The sequence below is a fragment of the Pieris rapae genome, chromosome 6, assembly GCF_905147795.1.
Source record: "Pieris rapae chromosome 6, ilPieRapa1.1, whole genome shotgun sequence".
In the NCBI taxonomy this organism is placed as follows: domain Eukaryota; kingdom Metazoa; phylum Arthropoda; class Insecta; order Lepidoptera; family Pieridae; genus Pieris; species Pieris rapae.
The window spans coordinates 9,508,764-9,533,530 of NC_059514.1; the positions used below are offsets into that span (position 1 = coordinate 9,508,764).

Sequence of the window (24,767 nt, forward strand, 5' to 3'; positions counted from 1 at the left end):
CGATACATAGACATGACTATTTAAATTTATTAATAAATAACATTTTTTTTAGTCGCTTAAGACTAAATTCTTGCAAGGGATTTATTTAAATTCATATAAAAACATCATCACTTGTTAACTAATTGTTACTATATTACAGGAGATAATTTGACGACAAATTTTTAGTAAAATTTTTAAGCATACTTTGCTGAGAGAAATATATATAACTAGAAAGGTGCTGTTTTATCGATAATTTAACACAACATAGTTTATATTAAGACAATTATCGTTGGAAATAAATTAATAAATAAAATCTAATAACAAAATCGCTGTATTACTAAATTACCTATTTTTCTCTCGGCCTCACTCTCTGCCTTCTTTGCTGATGAGTAGAGAAGCCTACAGGTTCAAATTTAATGACGTGGAATAAGTGAAATCCGTCTATCTTATGTTCCATAATAAATATATATATTTTTTTTTATGCCTTCATTCGGAAAAGGGTGGCATCCTTAATGCAAGGTGTTTAATTAGCACCAATGATATCCTAAGGGTCTGTTTCACAATGTCCGGATAAGTTCCAAATAAGCTATTTATTACTTATTGGTAGGATAAACAGTATTTTTGAGTTTCACGACTGTCAGACAGCGCTATTCGTCATGAAACCAGAAGTCTCTTATTTGGAACTTTTATCTTTCGAATAATTAATGTGTTGCATAGATATTTGGTACTTTATCTATACATTGTGCAACAGGCTCTTATAATGTGATGATTAAAAAGACCTCTGTATACTGATATGATTCCGACCGTTTGTACACTTAGATCCAATAACGTGTTTATTATCAATAAACATAGTTTATCAAAAATTTAATATAGGTATTGCGAACTAGCTTTAAATAACACAATTTTAATACTGTTTCATTACATTGCTTTTTTGGGATTTCCCAACCAATATATAAATACATTTCTATTGAAAAGTTTGAAAACTCCGTAAATGTTTCCAAAGATGCCCGTTAAAGTAAATATAAAGAAAAATATGAAACTCTTGCGAAATGCCGGCCATAAATAAACGAGTTTCAAAAGTATTTATGAGTTTTCAATGCCCTTTTTGTTTCAATTCTGTTGGTTTTGAAACGTGCTTTTTATTTTGCATTTTATACGATTTCATGGATTTAATAGAATAATTCAATTTGATTTATATAATTTATTTAAATTAATTCAAGGAATTTATTTATAGATTAATTGAATCCGAAATTCACGATCTATTGTGTGTGTCTAACACATGCCGTCGACATTTCGGGTCTAAGTTGGTTTACTTCACTGAATGAGCCTGTGTTAAATGTATAAATAATGTATAATAAATACAGAAATCCATTTTTTCACAACTGGGGATCGAACCTAACAGGCACTCAATAATAATATATAACCTGTTTTAAATGTAACATAATAGTAGATTATGACACATGTTCAGTAATATCTCCGTTCAGTACGAAACCAAGCAATATCATTAAGTTTTAGGAATAAAGGAAAATGAAATTGTATTGACTTCCGCCCTCAAATACTTCTAAATACGAAATTACTTTTTCTTCACAACGGCAACTTCAAATATTCATATGTATTGGAAGATCAAATACAATTTTCTCTTGAAATTAATAAATAAACATCTTTACACTACATATCGTATATTTTAAAACTAAATAACAAAACTAATTTAAATTTCCCAAACCGAAGGGTGCTGATGATGAAGTGGAGAGGAAGTATATTCCTGGACTGCCTCTTTCAGATTTATATCCCATATGTGACATTTCGTTTTTAGCGCAAACGCCATTTTGATATAACGTCCAGTTTCCGCATTTTCTTGCTAAAACGAAATAATTTAATACTGAACATGTTTATATTTTTTTTTAATATTCCGTTTAATTTAAATTAGTTCGTGACTATTGTGTCTAGGGTTGACACCAAATAATACATTTATTTGAATATTATAATTGAATTAGATTCTGCAAAATCTCTAGCCTGGGATATCTTTCCTCTAGATACCTAGCATTCCATCATTCTATTGGTCTCTGCTTTCCGAACCCTTTTTGGTCACAGATCACTTTAAAATCGAGTTTAGTTGAATATTTGATTGATTTCTTCGTGTATGTCATGTTTGCCTATAAGTGCATCATATAAACAATGGGATTTTGTTCTTTTACCAATGTACAGGTACCGGCAAACTTCTTGAGCATTAAACAAGGGAGTGGGGAAAAATTTGCGCATCGTTTCGCAGCGCGAGACAGAAACGTCAACTGATTTACCAATCACGCGAACGACACGTCACTCTCCCGCCGTCCCCCTCCCAGTGATACCTAAAAATCGCTTCTAATCTAATCGCAGGCAAGGACATTTGTTCAAGATATTTGCCGGTATCTGTATCAGTGTTCCGAGCGTTGGCAAGCTTTTATCAATAAAAAAAAAATCTAATCATCTAACTACTTTTAAACCTCCTCGATTTTTTTACTATTAATTTGAAGAAAGCTGATGTGATCGAGATGGTTTCAGGCTTCAACTTTTCAAGATCATCAGCTCTGTAAGGTGCGGCAAATCTTACATGAATGGTGTTTTGGAATATGAAACACGATTGCTAACCAGGAAAACAGTCCGGTTTATTTATAGATTCTGCAAACAGTTCCCAAGCTCTACTGTGATCGCATGTGGATAAGATACAGCCAGGCTGGCTCATACCATCATTTGGGTAAAAGTCTTTGTGACCTAAAAAGAGGACAACCAATATTTACATAATATGTAGTTCAATAAAAATATCAATATTGATTGTTCATTATTTTTGAGCTTCTCGCTTTTGGCACCGTATATATAATTTGTAAGGACGAATAAAACAACTAAGATAACTTTTATGGAAATATAAGAAATATTGTACGATTTTATGATAGTTAAAAATATAATTATTCATTTCTAATCAATGAAACATCTGTTGAAATATACTTTACAAATATTTGTTCTCTGTAAGTTCAAAAATATAGGGAAAATCAATGTATGATTTTATACAAATATAGAAAATTGTGATTGAATGATTAATTTTCAACAGGTGATTTAATTCAGAAGGTAATTGATGGAAAATTTAAATTACAATTTGTTCTGTGCGCTATACATAATGAACTAAATATCGAAAGTAAGCCTATATTAACGGGTTATAGCATAGCAGATAAACACAGTTATAATATCAAGAAACTTTACCTACAGGTTCGTTTAGTCCGAGGATTCCAGCATTTGTATGGATAACGTCAACAAAATCAGCATCTGAGGCGTCCAATCTACTATCAAGACTGACGTTACTGAAGCAAGGTCCTGCAGGATCTAGGCCAGTTATTCTGTTTAACTTCTGGCCTGTATCACGGTACACCTGCTGACCGGCCACTGCTGCAACATGTGCCCCAAGGCTATGTCCAATAAGATGAATTTTCGATGAGTTCTGGCCACCTGAAATAGCTTAACGGTTTAGACGTATAAGTAACCATTATATAGAAACACAAAAACATACACATGCATTCATGTTGGTCAATGCCGTGGACGTTTATACGTTATTCTTTTTTACATATACACATACATCACTATAGTTTTACTATGATTTTTTTATTATATTTTTTCCTCCAATAAAGTATTAAAATTATCACTTATAATACTACTACATTACATGAATTACAGTTTACCATATACAATAATTATAACGTATAAGTTATATGTATTATGTTGACTTAATTTTCTACAATACTAGAAAACTTAAACTAAATGTTAACAGTCTTTTTCTATAATGTTTTGACAGGGCCTAAGGCTGGTGCTGGGTAGGCTACTTCTAATTAATTTTCTATATTTGTTTGTTTGATGATTTGCTTTTTTATAAGAGTACCGAGACTTTTTTACGCTGGCTTTTTCTCTCGGCCTTACACCCTCTGTCTTCTTTGCCGATGAGTAGGGATGCCTATAGGTTCAAATTTAATGACGTGAAATAAGTGATACCTTGATGATCTTATGTTCCAAAATAGACGTACTTTATTTATTTAACTATGTTTTTGTCGTTTGTAGCTAATATTGTGCATTTTCCTGTAAAGGAAAATTATGATAAGGATGGAGGATGGGGATGTAATACCAATTGTAATACTGCATATATAACTAAGCTCAAAAAACGTTACATATACTTACTGTTGATTACATCACTCAACAATCTGCCCAGCATCTCTCCCATGAAACGCACATAAGTCGACGACCTAAAGTATTCGAAGCTTATAACATCGCTTGCGTCTAAGGCAAATAGTTTAATATTACGTTTCAACAACTCCGGTGCTATTGCAGTAACCATTTCACCATTAGACGATTCCAGGTAACCGTGTATTAAAATAATAATATTTCTTGTTCTCAGCAGTCTTTTTAATCGGGATGTTTTGAAATTGTACTTTATATTGCCATTTTTTGTTATGCAATCTATGTTTAATTTTTCATTAAATAAGCTTAAGTTTTTCTGTTGCATCTGCTCGTATGTAACGCCTAGTATGTTTTTGACAGATTCACCTGAAAATATTTTAATAATATGTTAGTTTGAATAAAAGTTGTGCATCAAATTTTCAGAAGGATTGCCTTCAGACTTTAAGGAATTAAACATTATGACACTATCCGGTCAATAATACTAATATTCTTGAAGAAATACAAAGGATTTTAAAACAAATGGGGACTTTCACCAGTATATTGCTCGTAATAGAACTAATCTAAGCGTACGTCCAACCAGACTCCAGGAGATAAAATATTCCTTAAATGGAAATTGTATTCGTTTTTACTACAAACTCCCAAGCGAAATCAGAGAATTATCACTGAATAAATTCATAACTCTTGTTAAACGTAATATAATCATTAAAGCTTTTTATATATAAAGAATATTTTTGGGATCGGTGCGGTAACTTAAAATTGTGTTCGAGATCTGTTGTATCGCTACTGCAAGTTACAGAGGGCTCTGATGTTATAAGTATGGACTAACCGGTATATAGTAGATATCTTACCTATAAAATTTAACAAATATTATAAATCACTTTCTCTAAAATAGGTATATACACACGTCTATATAAAAAGAACTTCTATGTAGACAGTTAATAGAGAATCTAAATGTACACAATACGTAACGCACTTATCAAAATTATTTTTTAGACAAAGTTTCTTGATGGAAAATATTTTCGATATTGTCTAAAATCCGGAAATGTATACTGGAATAACACTCTTGTTAATAATTTTAATAAGTTAAAAAGTTTCGATATTCAGTATTAAAAAGATTATTTTGTTTTATACGAAATTATATACATTCGTTTGACGTATCCCTATATATTAGCCAAATTATGTGTAATGCTTATTAATAATACATAAAACAGAGAATATTGGGTATTATTGGGTATGGTAACATAATAATTGGGGTGAATCCACGAATCAAGATTACTTACATCTATCAGAACCAGCAGCAACTATAGGATGTAAAGCCGGCAGAGCGGACTCCATGATGGAGCTGAAGCTGAACTTAGCTGGTGGTAGGTAAGCACAGGCACAGCCCATGATAAGGATCCCATAGCTATGTAGCACAGCTAAGTATTGTACTGAAAATATCAAATAGGCCTAATTAGGTTTCCAATTAAAACTGAAATCAAATCAAAATTTATTTATTCGGTTGAATAAAATGATCACTTTGAAAGGCAAGTTCTTTCCAATTCTTATATTATAAAAAAATAAAATAAAAATAGCCTTTATTACTGATTAACCTGATACAAATATACATTAGATTTATTTCAATTTTCGGTATCAGTTTGCCTTTTGGCATAGGCCTCCCCTAGGCTTTCCCATCCATGTCTATCTGCGGCTTTTCTTTGCCATGTTGTTCCAGTTATCTTCCTAATATCATCCTCCCATCTCGTTTAAAAAAAAAAAAAAAAAAACGAGATGGGAGGATTCTTATATTAGTTACAGTTAAATTAAATAGCTAGAGCAAATTATTTTTAACTCCAAGCTTCCATATCTTCAAGGTAATCCGATATTTTATGATAAGCTTTCCTAGAGAGCTTCTGTTTTATATATTTATTTATTTTATTATTTGAGAAATTTACCACATCACTTGGTAGCTTATTTTTCAAAAATTCAAAATTAAAAAATAATTTATTCATATAGGTAACATAATGTACACTTATATACATTAAATGCTTCTAATGTTACATTTACTGCCAGTTCTCAATTCAAGGGCGTAGAACGGAAGAGAAGAACTGGCAATAAACCACACAATGATCCGATGAACCCAATCGCGGGTCAACAGAGACTTGATAGTTCTCCGGATGCGAAGTCAGCAGAAGGTCCAACAAAGGGTTTATGACCATCCACATCTGGTATTCGCGTAATCGCAGGGACCATTTGTGTCAGGTCGTAGGCTAAAGCAAAGTCGTGAAAGGATTTTCCCGCGTGATCGGTGGTTTCAGATTGATCCGATTTGATCCTAGAATCGTTTTGATTATATCATTCACATGTATGGATTTAAAATTTCGTCTTGAATAGATCTAAAAAGCACTTGACTTCTATCGTATTACGCGTTTTTACCTGTTAAGAACCATACAAAAGAGACCGAACTTCGCGGTGATAATAAATGGTATTTTGTATTCTGCCATAAATACGCCAAAATATACATGTAAAAATAAGGCTTTAAAAGCTGGAGAAATAAATAAAAATGTGATATTCTTATGTACTGTCTTACATTAAATCTAAAAACTAAACTGAGGAAACTAGTTAGGTGTATGATAGAAATCTTTTATCAGCTAATTATATAGTCGAAACAATATTTTGGATCATTTAAATTGATAATTTGTCTCTCAAAGACGTTTATTGTATGAGTACTCACACAGGTTAACTGTAACTTGCGCGGATGTGAACGTTCTAGGATATCGTATAGTACTTACATGACATTTCAAAAACACGTAAATATCTAGGCAGTACATTTGCTATTATTAACTCGGACATCCTCGTTCACTTAAAACAGTATACGGAAACCAGGGACCTGGCTTATTATAATTTAGTTAACTACCACTTTTTTCTTTGGATATAAATAATGCCTTCGTTCGACCGGAATGGAAATTGTAAACTGCTTTGACTAGAGATTTAATTAATAATTTACTTCGTGGCAAGTATACAAAAATATAGTACAATTAAAATAATATAATAAAAGGGAGTGCAGTTACTATGAGAAAAAAGAAGAATTAGATAACGCAAGAAGTGCAAAGCTACATAAGACAGACAATAATTAGACAAATTAAGCAAAGCAATTAAAAACATATGAACAGTAAAAGGGACCATTATAAAAAAAACACATGAAAAAGAACGCAATATTTCTGAGATACCCTCAGTTTTGGGAAGTTAGTTGGTTTGGTGGTTGCAAAAAATGCAATAGATATAGGTTGGTTCCCGGTCTAATTTCTTGACCACTATGGTGTCGGACATCCATCCCACCTGGCTATTAGACTTATGGAATAGAATGCACTTTTGTGCATACACTTTCACACGATAACATAAACTCTTAGGCATAATTCTGTATCTTTATTTATTGGCAAATAAGTGCATCACAAATTACTAAAAATGTTCTGGATAATACATTAAATTTGTTTATATTAATCAATAGCATTATTAGAATGTTTTATTAGTAACTAATATAATTGTGGAAGCTAATAAATTTACTGAACAACTTTTTTTGTTTGTTACAAAGCCTTTTTCATCGGCCTCTTCACTTCATCCGTTCTTTCTGAAACGGGCATTGGTCTCTTAAATATTTTATAATTGTTCTCTGTTTTTACTTAAATTACAGTAAGCCGAAGTCCAAACTGTACGTAGATAGCTGCTATAAATAATGCGTCCGATTATATCTAGCTGTTATTAGTTCCGCTTGTATCATTGTTGTGACTGCAATTATTTAACCACTTACATTACTCGTAGAGATTCTAAATACTATGCTAAATATAGCTGTTTAGACGAAGTGTTTTGAGAAAAACGAAATAGATTTGCACATTTTTAAAATGTGATTTTGATTTAAAACAGTTTTTAAACATTATTTTTTTATTTTACATATTCTATAGTCGTCAAACAAATTAAATAATGTTAAAACAATTGTTTTTTGTAATGTATCAGAAGCATTGTTAGTTGAGTCACCGCCGTTTAACTTTCCTAACATTTGGCGACAATACACTACATAAAGTTACCAAAGGGTTCTAAATTTGAAATTAAAAAAAGTTTTCATAAGAAATGATCTTGAACGGTTGATCCAGAGGGTACAAAATGCATGCGCCCGGTTTTGTGTTACCATACCACCTCGCTCACATGTCACCCCATATTTGAATAACTTAAATTTTCTCACAATGAAAGGTCGACAAAAATTGTATTTGGCATATTTATTATTTGATGTGGTAAATACTGAACAACCTGAGTATTTGTACAAAAAGCTCCTCTGGCGTAGTAATGTCAACAAGCAACAAATAAGGAGTTGTACTCCGGAGTTCGCCATTCCCCAGCATCGGACAGCTTCATTTCGTGGGAGTTTTAAATATAGTGCGACGAAGTGTTGGAATGATATCCCTCCTCCGCTGAAGAGTCTTAAATTAAAGTCTAATTTTAGTCGCAGCTATAAAACTTATCTATTAACTCAACAAAAATCCCACGAAATCTAGTTTTTAATCCGCCAAAAAAAAAATTGTAATAATAAAACTTAACAATTATTCTTATTATAACCTTCAATTTTACCTATTTACTTCACACCATATTACACAAGACTTTGTTACCGATATTGCTGAGTTTCAATAATACTATTATTATCATTTGCTACTGAGTATTGATATATTCTTTTTTTTGCGATTGAGGCGCAAACTAGCTGATGTGGTCTCTGGCAGAATGACCAGCGCTGTGGAACACTCTGCTCCTCAGCATAATGCTGAGCCAGGGCCATTTACAGCCACAGCACACACGCAATATATGCTTGAGACGGGCCGAAGGGGAAAAGGAAAAAAATAATTTACCTCTCTTTATATCTTTTATATAATTTTTTCTCTTTGATTACTGCTGTGTTGTGTATTTATGGGTGTGTGTTTTGTTTGTAATAAATAATATGTCTAAATGTCTAAATGTTTCTAACTGGCCAGTTCTAAACATTTTCAGTGTTACCCACGTATAGCTTGATAATTTTAATAATTCAATCACAACGATTGAACGCACTACACCATGTGATGGCCAAGTGGCCACATTCCTGCTAATTGCTCGCTAGTGCCCAAAAATTAGAGCATTAGAAAGGGTAATAGTAGTATTTGCCCCGATGACTCAAAAACAGCACATACATAACTGGTTTTACAAGTGACACTATAAGTCTATAACCAAGGCTAAATTTGCAGTTAGTGTTTCCTGCAATTATGTCAAAATTGACATAATGCGTTCATTAGTGCCTTATTTTCAACTGAGCTTGAACACATTGTTAGTTAAATTCGATAATTTGAAACGCAATTTTATAATTATTTTGATTACAGTAATCAGATGCGGCTTTCATATCAAATTGTCACTCAATATAAACATATCAAATACTTTGGCGTTGGTTTAAGTTAAGAAAAAAAAATTCTCAATTCTAACAAACGCCAAAGTATTTTAATCACACAAATAAACACACTTGTAGTTTAGTCAATTAGTAGCACCCTATATCTGAATTGTGACAATAACTGGTTCACTTTATCACTACATGCAAAGAATTTAAAATTCTGATAACATGTGGGTAGGTACCCACTGCATTTAATTTTTACAGCGGCCCGTTTATATAATTAAATATATATATTATTTTTTATATATAGTAGTAGTTTTTGAGTTTATTTATAGGATAGGCGGGCAAGTCTACAAAACGCCCGGGCACTTATCAGCCCGTGGATATTTTAGTAGTGCGCATTTTAGTAATACCGGCCTTTGAGGGAGGAGTGTACTATTTTTGTAAAGAATTGGAGGTTGTATCCCAGGGAAGTCCCACCAGGAGCCGATTGCAGTTCACTAGTTCGCAAAAGAAATTGTCTAGTATAGCATTTTTTATGTTTCAGATGGCAGATGGGCAGGAGGCTCACCTGTTGCTAGGCCGCCCATGGACACTCACACTGCCAGAAGGCTCGCAAGCGCTGCCGGCCTTTTAATAATTGGTACACTCTTTTCTTGAAGGATTCAAGTCGAATTGGTTCGGAAATACTTCATTGTGCAGCTTCCACATAGTCTTTATAAAAAAAGAAGTCTTTATTCATTTCCAGTAGGTACATCTTTCTTTTCATAGTGTAAGATTTGGGAACCCTTTTGAGTAAAAATACCTGTGTTAGGTTTCCCAGCTCTTCCATAACAAACTTAATTACTTAAAATATCATTATTTAACCAATTCGTTTCCTTTTCATTTTCTTTTTGGAACCGTTATCATCACACCTGAGTGTGTGCATGAGTAAGTGTGGGTGTAAATGTGTGAGAGAGTGAATGAGTGAGTGAGTGAGTGAATGAGTAAAGTGTATTTACATACAGTGCGCGGCAGAAATTGTCTTAAGAATCGCTTAGTTGTGAAACGACGGACGTCAAGGTGATACGGATGGTATTTTGTATTTTGCCTTGACGTCCGATGATGAAACACAGCGGTGGAAGACTTGCGGCAACTGGCTTGTACCTTTCCTTTTTAATATATAACTCTTAATAGACCAAGATTTAAAAACTAGTCCCGCTTTTTATATCAATTCATGTTAAAAGATCGCATTAGTTTGGTATTTCAACAAATATATTATTGTGTGATAACCTACTTAGATAATTTCACAAACAAGAGATATTTATGATATTTCTTTCATAATAAAACATTGTTGGTTTACGTACGAACTAAATATAAACACGAATTTTAATCATTTACTAGATTTAAATTTCTTACGCCATTTTTTTATGGAGTTCGCGAGTGCGTTGCCGGCCTTTTAAGAACGCTCTTTTCTCTAAGGAGCCTAAGTTCGGGTTCGGAAATTCTTCAGTGGGCTGGGCTGGTTTTACATAGTTACCGCGGTAAAAATTGCGCGATGCAAACTAGTACTTTATTTTAGCTAGTACGGAGACGCGTACTGTTTAAATTCAGCTCTTACACTATACGCATGACCCCTGGACTATACATAAAATTACTTAAATTGGTACATTTAGTAATACATGTTATTTCTTAACAGAATTGTCGGGTGTGCAGTCACAATTTGAAGTTGAAAGACAGTCATGCATATAACGACAGTTAAAAATATATGTTTAGGACTTTGATATAATCACTGTGTTCTTGGTTTATAAGTGAATCGGTAATTTGTATGCTCAGTGACTTGTCAGCCAAGTATGGATAAAATTGTGCTTAAAATTAACGGGAAAGAATATAAAGGTAAGGTTTTTTTTTTAATTTTTAGTTATTTTATCATAATACTAGAAGTAAGAAACTTGTAAAAACTATATATATTATTGTCATGTTTATTTACATGAATCAAATGATACTATTTTATTCTGTATTGCCTACTATTTTATTTTGATTTTATATACATACTAGGTGCCGAGTGAACTTAGTTTTGACATAATATGATATATTACTTATCTTACCTTTTTAAAAACACTGCCTTTCTGGAATAAGAACATAAGTAATAAAAAAAGTACAAAACTCGAAGACTAAATATACAATAAAGTAGTCTTCGAGTTTTGTGCTTAGCAACATACATTGCGATTCATATTTTTTGCAAAGAAATGTAAATATGTATTTATCTTCATTTGAAACATTTGTTATTTATAAAAATAGCAATAATTACTCAGTTAGATCAAATAATAATTCACTGGATAATTATACTTTACCACCCTATACGCTTGAACTCATATTGTATGCCATTCGTTGATAATTTTTTTTTCTCTACTTTAAGTACCAACATTTTTGGTAATTTTATTTTATTGTGTAACTATTGTTGTGTGTTATCTTGTTTATATTTTTAATTGTATTTTTTTTATTCCTATTTTTAGCAAAACTTATGTTTACATAAGTATTGTCGTACATATTAGATAGAAGATTTTATAAAATTATCAGTAGATTTCGTAATATGTATGATGTTGTAGACTTAATAAATAAATAAAGAAATAAATTAGCCCTCTGTGATACATGCAGTTCATTTTTGAAATTAAAACAAGCCGGCTTGGTCGCTATTTTTGCCTTCACTTTAGGAGCAAGTGATAATCACCTATAATATAATAAATGTTAATTGATGTACAGACGTCATTCGAATGCACGACCTCAAGGTTAAAATTAAAACACTTATTACTGCTTCAATATACATATTATGTTCATAATATATGTTCTATCTAATTAAAAAATATGTTGCTTGTCTTCAAGAAAATCTTTGAATTATTTTCAGTCGGTGGCGAATATCCTATCGACTTTACACTCAATGAGTTCATAAGAACAGTAGCAGATCTACGTGGCACAAAAGTGATGTGTCGAGAAGGTGGTTGTGGAGCTTGTATCGTTGCCGTGAAAGCCTCCACGCCGCCTTCTAATGAAATTAAAACTTTCGCAGTAAATTCTGTAAGTTGAAGTTACAATCTGGTAGAATACAGGTACAACAGGTAGAATCTTGGAGTAAACAAAGTGATTTCTTTTCGATTTGTTTATTATAACGTACTAGGTGCGTCGCATGTGTGTATATTTAAGAAAATAACCAAATATGTTATGATTTTTTAATCTCAAAACGCTTATTATAATGATATTAAACTTTACTTGCGAAATGCAAGTAATCAATAATAAGCTATATCATCATAATAAACTTTAATTTAAAACACATGTAACCGAATCACAAATTATGAGAAAACTTCTCGTTGCTTAAAACAATTCGGTCGTTTTTATGGTTATTAATACTATATCTATTATCTATAACCGCTGCCAGGTATTTGTCAATATAATTTATAATAATAACATATATATCAATAGAATAACAATATTATTTAATAAAGGATTCATTATTTGGGCGCGATTCTATGTTGCAGTGCTTGTAAAATAACATAATGTAGTAAAAGTATTGCCGTAGTAGTAATGGACCTTTTAAATAATTAACGTTAATAAAACAATTCGCAGTGTTTAGTTTCAATATTTTCCTGCCATGGTTGGGAAATAATAACAGTTGAAGGTATTGGAAACAAAAGAATGGGATATCACGAGATACAAAAACGACTTGCACAATTTAATGGCACTCAGTGCGGATTCTGTTCACCTGGTTGGGTCATGAGCATGTACAGGTATTAAATATTTCTATTAGGTACCTATTCATAAATTACCATATAAAGGATTCTGATAGAAATATTACAATTACAAACGCCTTTCTTAAGTAATATATTCAGGACTTTAAATTGTTAATATATAACCTATGTGATAAACTATGGAGATTTGTATCTAAAATAAATGACGTTTTATCAAAGTTACATTTATAATTTAACTAAGATACTTACTAAACTTCCGTAAATATTATAGTTAAGTTGCAGTTAAAACCGCTGATAACTCCACGTAGTAGTATTATCTAATTCTTGAAAATAACAAGTCATATACATAATACACATCTATCACATAAATAACGTCACTGAGAATGCATGAATAATCATACATATGTTTAGGTAATGATATACAGTATAAACTTTATATTATATGTTCATTGTTTTATGTTTTGTATTTAGTATCTTTCAACCTACTTCAGCCAAAATAAATCGTAATTTTTTTTCTAAAAATACCCAGATGTAACTTTGGACAGATAATGTACTCATTTGTTCAACCAACCATTGTCAATCGTTGTTCTTACAATCGCTGATACATACCAAATTAATATTAATTAAGGCCATATGGCCTTCTTTGTGTTAAATTCTTTAAAATATTCTTAATAAAAATTTTCAGTTTATACGAATCGAAAGGAAAAGTTCTTACCTCAGCAGAAATAGAAAATTCATTTGCAAGTAATATATGTAGATGTACTGGATACAGATCGATAGCTGATGCTTTTAAGTCACTCGCTACAGATGCCAGAAGTGATATTAAACAAAACGTCATTGACCTTGAAGATATTGCTAATACGTGTAGAAAATCTAGTAAATGTGAAGACGAAGTTTGTGAAAATGGATGGTGTGTGATTGGACCTGATACTAACGTAAAAATGGAAATTGATTGTGATGGCCATAAGTGGTTTCGAGTTCAGACACTGGATGACATATTTAAAGCTATGAAGAACGGTGACTATAGAATTGTAGCTGGGAATACAGGACAAGGTATACTTAAAATAGAATTGTAATACAAACTTTTTATAACTCCTCTGCATTAACATTTCTTAACCTTATCCTATCCTCAACAATCGTGACTTGTGTATTCTTGTATTTCCTTTTGTATTGCACCGCCAATTATATTCGTCTATTTCCTTTTGTATTCGTTAATCCATGTGATTAGCATTTTAGTTTTTAGTTGTTTTATTATTTTTTTGTGTTACTTTAGATAAAGGTTCTATATATTTTTATAAATCATATTATACACTTCTTGCATTTTAATCCTAAATACCTAGGACTTAAAAATTCAATTTTTTAAATAATATAATATTTTATTTTATAATATATAATAATAATAAAATCCATAGGATCACACCATTGAACTGTTGTTATGATTAGTAATGAAAATATTTATTTCAGGCGTATATTCATACGAAAACGACGCAACTAACTTGATAGATATATCAAATGTTTCCGAGTTAAAGGGTCATGATCAGGAAGTTAATTTAATATTAAAAGCAGCAATGACATTAACAGAAATGATGGATGTGTTCCTGAAACTTTCGGCAGAAAACGAAGACTTTTCTTATTTGAAACAACTTTGGGAACATTTAGATCTTGTCGCTCATATACCAGTAAGAAACGTAGGTACTATTTAATTATTTTTTCGATCTTTAATGTAAATTTAAGAAAGAGTTCTAACTAAATGCCTGCCGATGATAATTGAAACTTTAAACGAGTCATGGCTTGACACAATTGAATCGATTTTGCTATACGCACATATCAACTTGGCATCTGATTTGGCGATGACACTGCGCCTAGTTAACTTCTGTGTGTAGTATGTTTTGGACACCTTTTTGGGTTCAATTTTACTATGTTGATCGCATAAGATAGAAAAAAACGCACGCATATTATTTTTTTATTAAACAGGGGACAAACGGGCAGGAGGCTCACCTGATGTTAAGTGATACCGCCGCCCATGGACACTCTCAATGCCAGAGGGCTCGCGAGTACGTTGCCGGCCTTTTAAGAATTATGGAATATGGACGCACGGCTGCCGAAATAAGATTTCACGTGACAATAGGCTCACCCTCTCACATTGTTAATATATTCTCACGTATATTATTTCAAAAGCCTATATAACTTCCTTAGCAACGACTTGAAGTCTTATATAGTTATATGATATACAAAAGGGCATCATTTATATTTTAAATTTTGGAATGTAAGAGGAACGTCATTTTCAGACTGGAACTCTCGCTGGAAACTTATACATGAAGCGTATTCACCCCAGTTTTCCATCTGATCTTTTTCTGCTCTTTGAAACAGTGGGTGGAATGATAACTATCGGTAAGTGTATTTAATAAATAAAAGTATTTTTAAATAATTATCTTAATCAAATTGCATTAAGTATTTGACAAGTAATTATATAGTTTATTACATTTACATTTGTTACCAACAGTGGCGTGGCAAAGTGGGGAAGGTGGGGGTGGTTCCGCACCGGATGTCACCTTTTTTGAGGTGACACCCAGCCGGTCTCTCAACTTTAAAGACAATGTACAAACAAAAAAATAAATAGCATAAAAAGTATTTTTCAGGGATTCCTCCACTAGCACTAGGTCAGCTCTATATGTTATAGTATAATTCGGGGATTCCCACAAAAGAGCCTGACGCTGTAGTGGGGATTTCCCCGTCCCATACTCGCAAACTTCTATGATCCATGTCCTTTATCATATAAAATTTATTGCTTTTTACTTTCTATGGGGTACACCACCAACTTTCGCACCGGCTTCAACAAATCACTAGTGCATAGGATTTTGATAGATTTTATAGTTTATAGAGATTGTATAGTTTAACACAGTAATTTTTAAGTACAGCTGAAGCCGTTGGGAAAAATAAAGTGATGTCATTCTCGGACTTCATGCAATATGATATGAAAAAGAAAATTATAGTTAATGTACTACTGCCTCCACTGTCGAGATGCTGTCTGGTAAAAACTTATAAGGTATTGGTTCCTTATTTATTAAATTATTACATTCCATTGGAAATATGTTTATTTATATATTGTATACATAGTCTGAAATAGAAAATAAGTTGGTGTGGTGGAAACACAAACTGGATACCTTGGTAAACCCTATGTATCAGTGTGCCGAGCGTTGGCAAGCTTTATCAATAAAAAAGTACTCTTAAATACAGAAGTTGTTGAAGAACCCCTCATAAATCTTTGAAAGAATGTAATTAATAATTTGCAGATTATGTCTCGGAGTCAAAATGCCCACGCTGTCGTAAACGCTGGTTTTATGTTCCAATTGCATAGGGATTCACATGTACTGGAAAAGGCTACAATTGTGTATGGCGGCATATCACATACATTTATCCATGCATCTAAAACGGAACAGGTTTTAGTAGCCAAAGATGTATTTACGAATGAAACATTAGATTTGGCTCTAAAATCATTATCGGAGGAAGTGAATCCCGAAATTATAGAACCTGAGCCATCTGTTGGCTATCGAAAGATGTTAGCTATAAGTCTTTTTTATAAAGCTATATTAAGCTTATGTCCCAAGGACAAGATGAATCCTTTATACAAATCAGGTGGGGACGTTTTTAAGCGAGAAGTCTCCAAAGGAAGCCAGTATTATGATAGTGATCAGTCAGTTTGGCCATTGAATAAGCCGGTGCCGAAGATCGAAGCGATTTTGCAGTGTAGTGGGGAATTGATTTATGCAAACGCTCTACGGAAGCAAACAAATGAAGTGTATGCTGCATTTGTAACTGCCGATGTTACTCCGGGGAGTGTTATTAACGATTTTGATACGACTGAAGCTTTTGTAAGTAAACATTTTATAAATGAAATGCTAGTGCTAGTGCGAACTTTTTTAAATGATTTTACTGATGTGAAAAAGGATATCTTTTATTTTCATGTAGATGTTAATGGGACAATGTTTCAAAACCAGGTTAAAGTTATTTATTGGTGTATTTTATATCAAGCTGATGCTGATTAGTAATCATAAGAGTATTTACGATTTTCTTAACAATAATACAAATTTAAAGAGTTTGGTCAATGTGGCAATGTACCTTTAACGCTGGCAGTATTTACTCGCTGTATTGCGAAAATTATTTCGTTGAGCGAAGAAAGCACTAGCTCTGGGGTCACCGGTCATATCAACCCGGGGCCAAAAAATCTTTAATTAGCCAATTTATTAGTTAAGATTTAGGTTTACACATAAGCATATTTTTTGCTTTCAGAAATTACCAGGTGTTACTGCGTTCTATACACCTAAGGACATTCCAGGTGAAAATACGTTCACACCGAAGAATGTGCCCCTAGTTTTAGTTCAAGAAGAAATTTTGTGTTCTGGAAAAGTAATGTTCCATGGACAACCGGCTGGTATAATAGTAGCAAGCAGAGAAAAAACAGCTTTAAAAGCAGCTAATCTTGTAAAAATCAATTATAAAACAATAAATAAAAATAGACCTTTACTATCAGTAGATGATGTTATGAATTCACCAGAGAAGAGCACAAGGATTATAAAGAATAAAACTATCGAGCCCACAGATTTAGGAAATGACGTCAAAAAGGAAATAAAAGGCGAATTCAAAATGGCCGACCAGTATCATTTTTATATTGAACCACAGACATGTATAGCAAAGCCTACCGATGATGGCATGGAAGTATATTCTTCTACACAATGGTTAGACCTTACAAATATTGCTGTTGCACAAACCTTAAATGTTCCTGTAAACAGGTACTATCATTTTACTGTTATTAATAGAGCTTTATTATTGAATTCAAAGAAAAGTTGGTTAGGTTACATATCTTAATATGAGTATTAGTTGAGTTTGTAAGTTGTAAAAAATTTAGTAGTTTTTTTAAGAGGTCTAGTATTGTATGGATCGTTAAGTATAAAAGCCTTCTCCATATTTTTCAATTTTTTTCTCTGTGCATTTATTTGCAGTTTGGCATATATAATAAGAAACCTTTAAATATTTTTTTAAGTTGAGGTCCAAATGGCTCATTGTCCTTAGTGACTACTGTATATTTGATGTTTGTACAAGCTATATTTAGATATAGACATAAGGGATTGTGAACTTATTACAGTATTTCACTGACTGACTGTCTCCTGACCACAAAAGCTGTAACAAAACTATCTAACAGTTATTAAATTGACATTATCCGCTTTTTGTAATGTTTTGATTTTTTTATTTTTGTCTATAAAAGTTAATATTAAAGAAACGGATGTAGTCGCAAGCCAGTAATAATATCGTATCAGTTGTGGAACGATGGTCCTCGTTCCTGAAGTAAATCCGTCAACTTAGGGTCCTTTAAGAAAAGAGGACACCAATTTTTAAAAGGCCAGCAACACACTTGCAAGCCCCCTGGCATGAGTTTAGCGGCGTTGTAATAGCGGTATCCTCCTGCCTACAAAAATATAAACAATTGTATTACACGTATTTCAGTATAAATGTTATTGTTCAAAAAGTGGGTGGAGCGTATGGTGGTAAAATCACTCGCGCAACGCAAGTCGCGTGCGCAGCAGCTCTTGTGGCACATTTGCAAGGGAACACTTGCAGAATGATTCTGCCATTGCAAATAAATATGAAATCCATCGGAAAGAGACTTCCCACACAAAATTCATTCGAGGTAACGTCTTTTCATATTTATATTTATTATTGTATTTTAGTCAATAACGGTTTAGTACCAAAAATATAGAATTAATGGCCGTTTATATATATAAATAGAATCATATAGTAGTCAATATGTTAGGAATTATATATTTAAGAAAGTCTTTCACAAATATGTTAGGCGGCTATAATTGACATGAACATTCAAAATCATATTTACTAGACTGTGCTTTTTGGGAATTCATAAATGAAATTTTTCACTAAAAGAAGTTATAAAAAATAGCCAAACAAGCCTGTATAGGAATAGAAAAATTTTCAACGCATGTATCCTACCAATTCTCACATACGGCTGCCAAACATGGGCACGTACCAAAGGACAATGTAAAAGGTTAAGCGTAACCAAGAGAGCCATGGAAAGAAGTATTATAAAAAAAAAGATGAATTGACAAAATAAGTAACAAGAATGTAAGAGATAAAACAGGATTTGCAGAAAGCATCTAATAACACTATGTCAACCAAGAGTCTATAAAAGAAACAGAGGTAGGCAATTTAAAATGGGGGCTGATGAAATCATGAAAATGGCTGGAAAAACCTGAATAAGAGTGGTATATAATAAGGAAAAATGGGTTAAACAGACAGACAGATAGACATAACATTAATTACAAACAATTTATCGTAGATAAATCATTACTTTAATATATTTATCTTGTATTTCGGATATAAGGCTACATCGGATATAAGGATAAATAATATACTGGGCCTTTGCACTGTTGCAATTACATGAAGACTTATTTTTATTACTTTTATTCAAGTGAAGTTTATTTGTAGGTTGGAGTCGATGATAACGGACTGATTCAATACCTTAAAAACACATTTTATCAAGACAAAGGTCATTCAATTAATGAAATCCTCTTCCCGCTAACAATCGCCCATTCGTTTAGCTGTTATGATACAAAACGATGGGGAATTGAGGCTAATACAGTGCTGACTGATAAACCGTCGAACACTTGGTGCAGAGGGCCAGGTAATTCTTACACCATACTTTGTTTAATTACTACTGCGAGGTAGGTAATCTATTAAATGTATAGGATTTTCAACAGATTTCTAGGTATAATTAAATAATAAATGTACATCATAAGTTTTAGTAATATTTTGTATATTTAAACAAGAATTACTCTTTGTAAACGAAATTGTTTATGGAGATGCGAGTTCTTTGAACAAAATATATTTTTTCAGTTTAATATTAGGCAAGTTCATTTATATTTTATATATATGAAAGTTAACTTTGTTTAAATATATAAAGGTTAAATTTGTTTTAATAAATAAAATTTAGGTTCCACCGAAGGCGTAGCCATGATCGAAAACATAATGGAGAGAATTGCTTTCGATACGGGAAAAGATCCAACGCAGGTACGAATTGCAAATATGGCCCAAGAAAACAATGCCCTTATAGATATGATAGCCCAATTGAAAACAGATTCAGACTATGACAGCCGCTTGCAGAAAACAACCGCATTTAATGAACTAAACCGATGGAGAAAGAGAGCCATCAAGATTCTGCCAATGCGATATGATCTAACATATTTTGGTAATTACAATTCAATCGTTTCCATCTATCATGGTGATGGTAGTGTTGTTATAATGCATGGAGGTATCGAAATGGGACAAGGCCTAAATACTAAAGTTGCCCAAGTATGTGCATATACATTAGGTATTCCTTTAGAGAAAATCAGTGTTAAAGCTTCCACAAGCTTCACATCCCCTAACACAATGACAACTGGAGGTAGTATTGGTAGTGAATGTGTGTCGTTTGCGACAAAGAAAGCATGTGATATATTACTTGATAGGCTAGCACCAATAAAGGCGAAAGGTGATATGCCGTGGGAGGATTTGATAACCGAAGCTTTTAAAAAAGAAATAGATTTGCAAGCGTCTTACATGTACTCTGCTATGAATGATGATGTGAAGCCGTATTTTATATACGCAGTGTGTGCGTTGGAAGTAGAAGTTGATATCTTAACAGGGAACCATAATATAATCAGAGTAGATTTACTCGAAGATACCGGTCGAAGTTTGAGTCCTTTAATTGACATAACTCAGGTGAGTTTTACTTATAAAGAATCTAGTTTAAAATGAGTATTAAAATATTCAACATAGCGACGATTCTATGAATAATTGAGTAGATATTGAAAGTTAGGGGAACTTTAATTAGATATTATTTATTAATGGATTCAACGGGACTTTATGCATGTAGATTTTTGTGGTAAGATTTCTTTTTTTTATTATATTTATGTATTGTTCGCGACTTGTACTATGTGAGAAATCATCAGCAGGTATAAATCGAATATCACTTATTAATCATACCAAAGTGACAAAAATAGGGCGAACCTAGCAAACGCTTTTTAAGATTTTTGTACAAAAATAGGCTTTTATTAAAGTAACGGTTAAATGTAACATAACGTGGTGAGTGAACGGTCATTTTCCAATTATATTGACTCTACCAATAGGGATTTGATAACAAATAAAAATATGAAAGATTAAGAGGCCTTCCGTTCGAAGTTATTACTTCTGGAAAAAGCCAGCTATCATTGAGTATATATAGTATAGCTAGTTATCAATGAGAAGAAAAATTCTTCTAACGGGAGGTTCATATACAGTTCCCATATATGTAATTATTTACTGTATTCAGTTAATAAAATTGTGCAAATATGTGAAAATATTTTACCTCAGATAGAAGGAGCATTTGTAATGGGTCTGGGATATTGGACATCCGAAAAACTGGTGTACGACACCAACAACGGAAGACTTTTGACTGATGGTACGTGGACTTATAAACCACCAGGCCTCAAAGATATACCAGCTGACATGAGAATATATTTCTCAAAGAACTCTAGGAACGAATTCGGAGTTTTACAGTCTAAAGGTAACTAAAAAACTCTTCACCTCAGATTACACTTGTTTCTTTTAACAAATTTTCTTGGCCTAATAGATCAGCCGTCATTAATTTTTGCTTTGTAAACAATACAATATTCACCTGTGCAAGCAATAATTTGCCTCTTCTTATTCACTCAGAGTAAACACGTTTGATTACTAGACAAACACTGCTGTGTGTTCACAACTGAACGATACATTTTAAATTTATTTCAGCCACTGGCGAGCCGGCCTTGTGTCTAGCAACGATCATAATACATGCACTCCGGGAAGCAGTGCGGTCTGCGCGTTTAGACGCCGGATATCCGGATCAATGGTTCCAAATTGGTACGTATTTCATTTCATTTAGGGGCACAATCATTTAGAGATTGTTAATTTATTTATTTATTCATTTATCGTATACATAATTTTAAATGGAAAAAAGTTAGTGTGGTGGAAACACAAACTGGATACAGTTTTTCTGTCCACCAGCATGACAAACACATTATATACTAAGGCCAGTGACATATATTTTTTTTATTTAAATTTATTATTGTTTATCGTATTAGTAAGAAGTGTAGCTGGTAGCGAGTTTATTCAATTCGACATAAGATTGTCTAACGCTTTCCACCTTTTTTTTTAAATTTTTATAATGATTTAGCTTATATATTAAGATTCCAATTAAACACTATTTGATACTTATAGAGTCTGTAGAAATAAAAGCGAAACAGAAAAAACCTGGACATGTCGGTTTAAAATTAATTTAGAACAGAATAGTTATTTAATTAATATTTGGCTGGTAAAAGCGGTTAAAATAGGTTTAAGGGCTTTCGAAAGTTGGTTTTAAAGGACTAGTACTTTATATTTTCAATGCTATACGAGAGAGATAGCAAGGGGCAACAGGATATGTCTTTAAAAAATCTTCTACACAAACATTTCTAAACCATATCTTATCCCGCTCAGGCGTAACTTAAATTTTTCTATTTATGTTTGTCTTGTATTGCATCGTAATTCATTATTTCACTTTAGATTATTATTTTTTTGTGTTAATTTAGATTAACTTTGGTGATTCTATTTTTTATAAGATTAGGCTATGCACTTTACCCATCATATTTAAAAATAAAATTAATAAATTTTCATAAAAAAGAAAGATCGTAACAAAGTGTAAATAAATATATAACCTTAATATTATTTTTCGAAATTGTCTATGGGTTGAGTATAGAATATCAAAGATAAGTACGGGCGTTGATCGCCGTGTATTTGACGTTCTTATTATTGCGACGAAATTATTTTCTTGTGAAATTACAGGAAACAATACATTTATGTGTTACTAAAAAATATTTGGTCGGACAGACCGAAAATCTTCCTGGCGCCAAGGTTTTAATATAATTAACTTAATAAAGATTTAATTTAGTTTTACTTCAGGCTTTTTCATAGTTGTAGACTATTCATTTGTTTTATTTTACATCATTGGCTTATTAAAACGTCTTTTAGACAAAGAAGTACACAAAATGTATTCTTTTGTTTTCAGAAAATCCTTGCACAGTCGAAAACATTTTCATGGCGGTTGGACATAAAATTGAACACTTCAAGTTAAAATAGAGTTTCAGCTAACACTAAATATGTTTTTTTTAATATAGCTGGTAATTGATGATTAAATTATTAACATTTTAAAGATAACAGTATAATTTTTAAACTTACTTTATTTATTTTTAAGAAAACAAAAATAAAGTACAAGTTACATTTAATATTAGGTTTGTATTATATTAAAGTGAAATATATACTAAGATAGAGTGTGTTAGTATATATTACAGTAGAGCAGTGTTTCCTAACGTAGGTCCCACCCCCACAGCGGGACAATTTGACAGTTGAGGGGCTAGGCTTTTTTTTAAATATTTATTTAAAACTTCCGTTTTTCATTATATGTTTTAAAATCTATGTTTCGTTAAAAATTTCCAATTCCTTTCTAAAACCTATCATTAAAGTATCTTAAGTGCACAATTCAATTTAAGATATTAAAAATTATAAATATAGGCGGCTAAGTATTTTAGAAAGGGTATAATGGCACAAAAAAATGTTGGTAAACACTGCTCTAAAGTTTGTCTTAGTTTGTTTGAATGTTTGTCTTAATTTAAACGTTATTCTAATTAGTAATTATACGCTTACAACAATAACATTGTTTCATTTCCATAATTATATGAGTGTTTAAAGTTCACCAATCAACACCTCTTAACTTAATAGATATCAAATTTAGATTAATGTATTAATTGTTTCGTGATCAAGAGTTAAGTTTTGACTCTGACACACACGGTTTACTCTTGGGCCAGTTTTTTTACAAAAGTTTTTCTTTCAGCGGCAATCAAATGCTCACAGACAGAATATTATTTGGTGCACACCGAACCTACTCGGATATAAGAGCCACTACGCTATTTGTCAAATTAGGATTTCTTAATTACATTTTACATCGTGACAATTCTAGATAAATAGTATAATATTATTATGTATTTTTGGTACACCATACGTGACTGGTAAGCATTTTTTTATTTAAAATACCCTTTTAATATAACGGGGGATATATACTGTAAGTACTATAATTAAAATAAATAATTTGAAAAAATCAGTTCCGCTACAATTTATTTTAGTTTGTGCCTCAGATTTCTGTATCTATTTCTTGATATTTGGGCTAATAGGCAATTAGGTGCAGTATAAGGCAAGCCGGTTTGTTCACGATGTTTTCCTTCATCATACGAGCGAATGTTAAATGCGCACAGAACGAAAGCCCATTGCAAAGCCGGAGATCGAACCTACTGATTGAGACTCGCACTCTAAAGCCACTAGGCCAACACTGCCCTAGTTTAATTAAAGCAACGTGTAAACGAAAGAGCCTTCTCTCTATTCATAATTCTATTTATAAT

At 32.2% G+C, this 24,767-nt stretch overlaps 2 protein-coding genes across 2 annotated transcripts; one reads left to right on the top strand and one right to left on the bottom strand.

Moving 5' to 3' along the window:
• Positions 1 to 1,682: 1,682 nt before the first annotated feature.
• LOC110992910 (pancreatic lipase-related protein 3-like) lies at positions 1,683 to 5,600 on the bottom strand. The gene is made up of 5 exons (XM_045628705.1): positions 5,457 to 5,600; positions 4,177 to 4,542; positions 3,214 to 3,456; positions 2,608 to 2,730; positions 1,683 to 1,837 (listed from the first exon to the last, which is right to left on the bottom strand). Exons 1-5 carry the CDS (start codon positions 5,563 to 5,565, stop codon positions 1,683 to 1,685), a joined length of 996 nt encoding a protein of 331 aa, XP_045484661.1. The 5' UTR covers positions 5,566 to 5,600.
• Positions 5,601 to 11,207: 5,607 nt separating this feature from the next.
• Positions 11,208 to 24,018, top strand: LOC110992974 (xanthine dehydrogenase/oxidase-like). The gene is made up of 15 exons (XM_022259005.2): positions 11,208 to 11,428; positions 12,438 to 12,607; positions 13,154 to 13,314; positions 13,961 to 14,328; positions 14,740 to 14,963; positions 15,564 to 15,666; positions 16,194 to 16,321; positions 16,569 to 17,147; positions 17,566 to 18,065; positions 18,778 to 18,961; positions 19,771 to 19,966; positions 20,276 to 21,042; positions 21,673 to 21,865; positions 22,090 to 22,200; positions 23,384 to 24,018. Exons 1-15 carry the CDS (start codon positions 11,386 to 11,388, stop codon positions 23,452 to 23,454), a joined length of 3,798 nt encoding a protein of 1,265 aa, XP_022114697.2. The 5' UTR covers positions 11,208 to 11,385; the 3' UTR covers positions 23,455 to 24,018.
• Positions 24,019 to 24,767: the final 749 nt, after the last annotated feature.

Coding starts and splice junctions, on each gene's coding strand:
- LOC110992974 (XM_022259005.2), top strand. CDS start 11,386: ATGGATAAAATTGTGCTTAAAATTAACGGGAAAGAATATAAAG. Junction 16,322..16,568: donor GTCTGGTAAAAACTTATAAG/GTATTGGTTCCT, acceptor AATAATTTGCAG/ATTATGTCTCGGAGTCAAAA. Junction 21,866..22,089: donor CGGAGTTTTACAGTCTAAAG/GTAACTAAAAAA, acceptor AATTTATTTCAG/CCACTGGCGAGCCGGCCTTG.
- LOC110992910 (XM_045628705.1), bottom strand. CDS start 5,565: ATGGGCTGTGCCTGTGCTTACCTACCACCAGCTAAGTTCAGCTTCAGC. Junction 3,457..4,176: donor GTTGAGTGATGTAATCAACA/GTAAGTATATGT, acceptor AAGCTATTTCAG/GTGGCCAGAACTCATCGAAA. Junction 1,838..2,607: donor TAAACCGGACTGTTTTCCTG/GTTAGCAATCGT, acceptor ATTTCGTTTTAG/CAAGAAAATGCGGAAACTGG.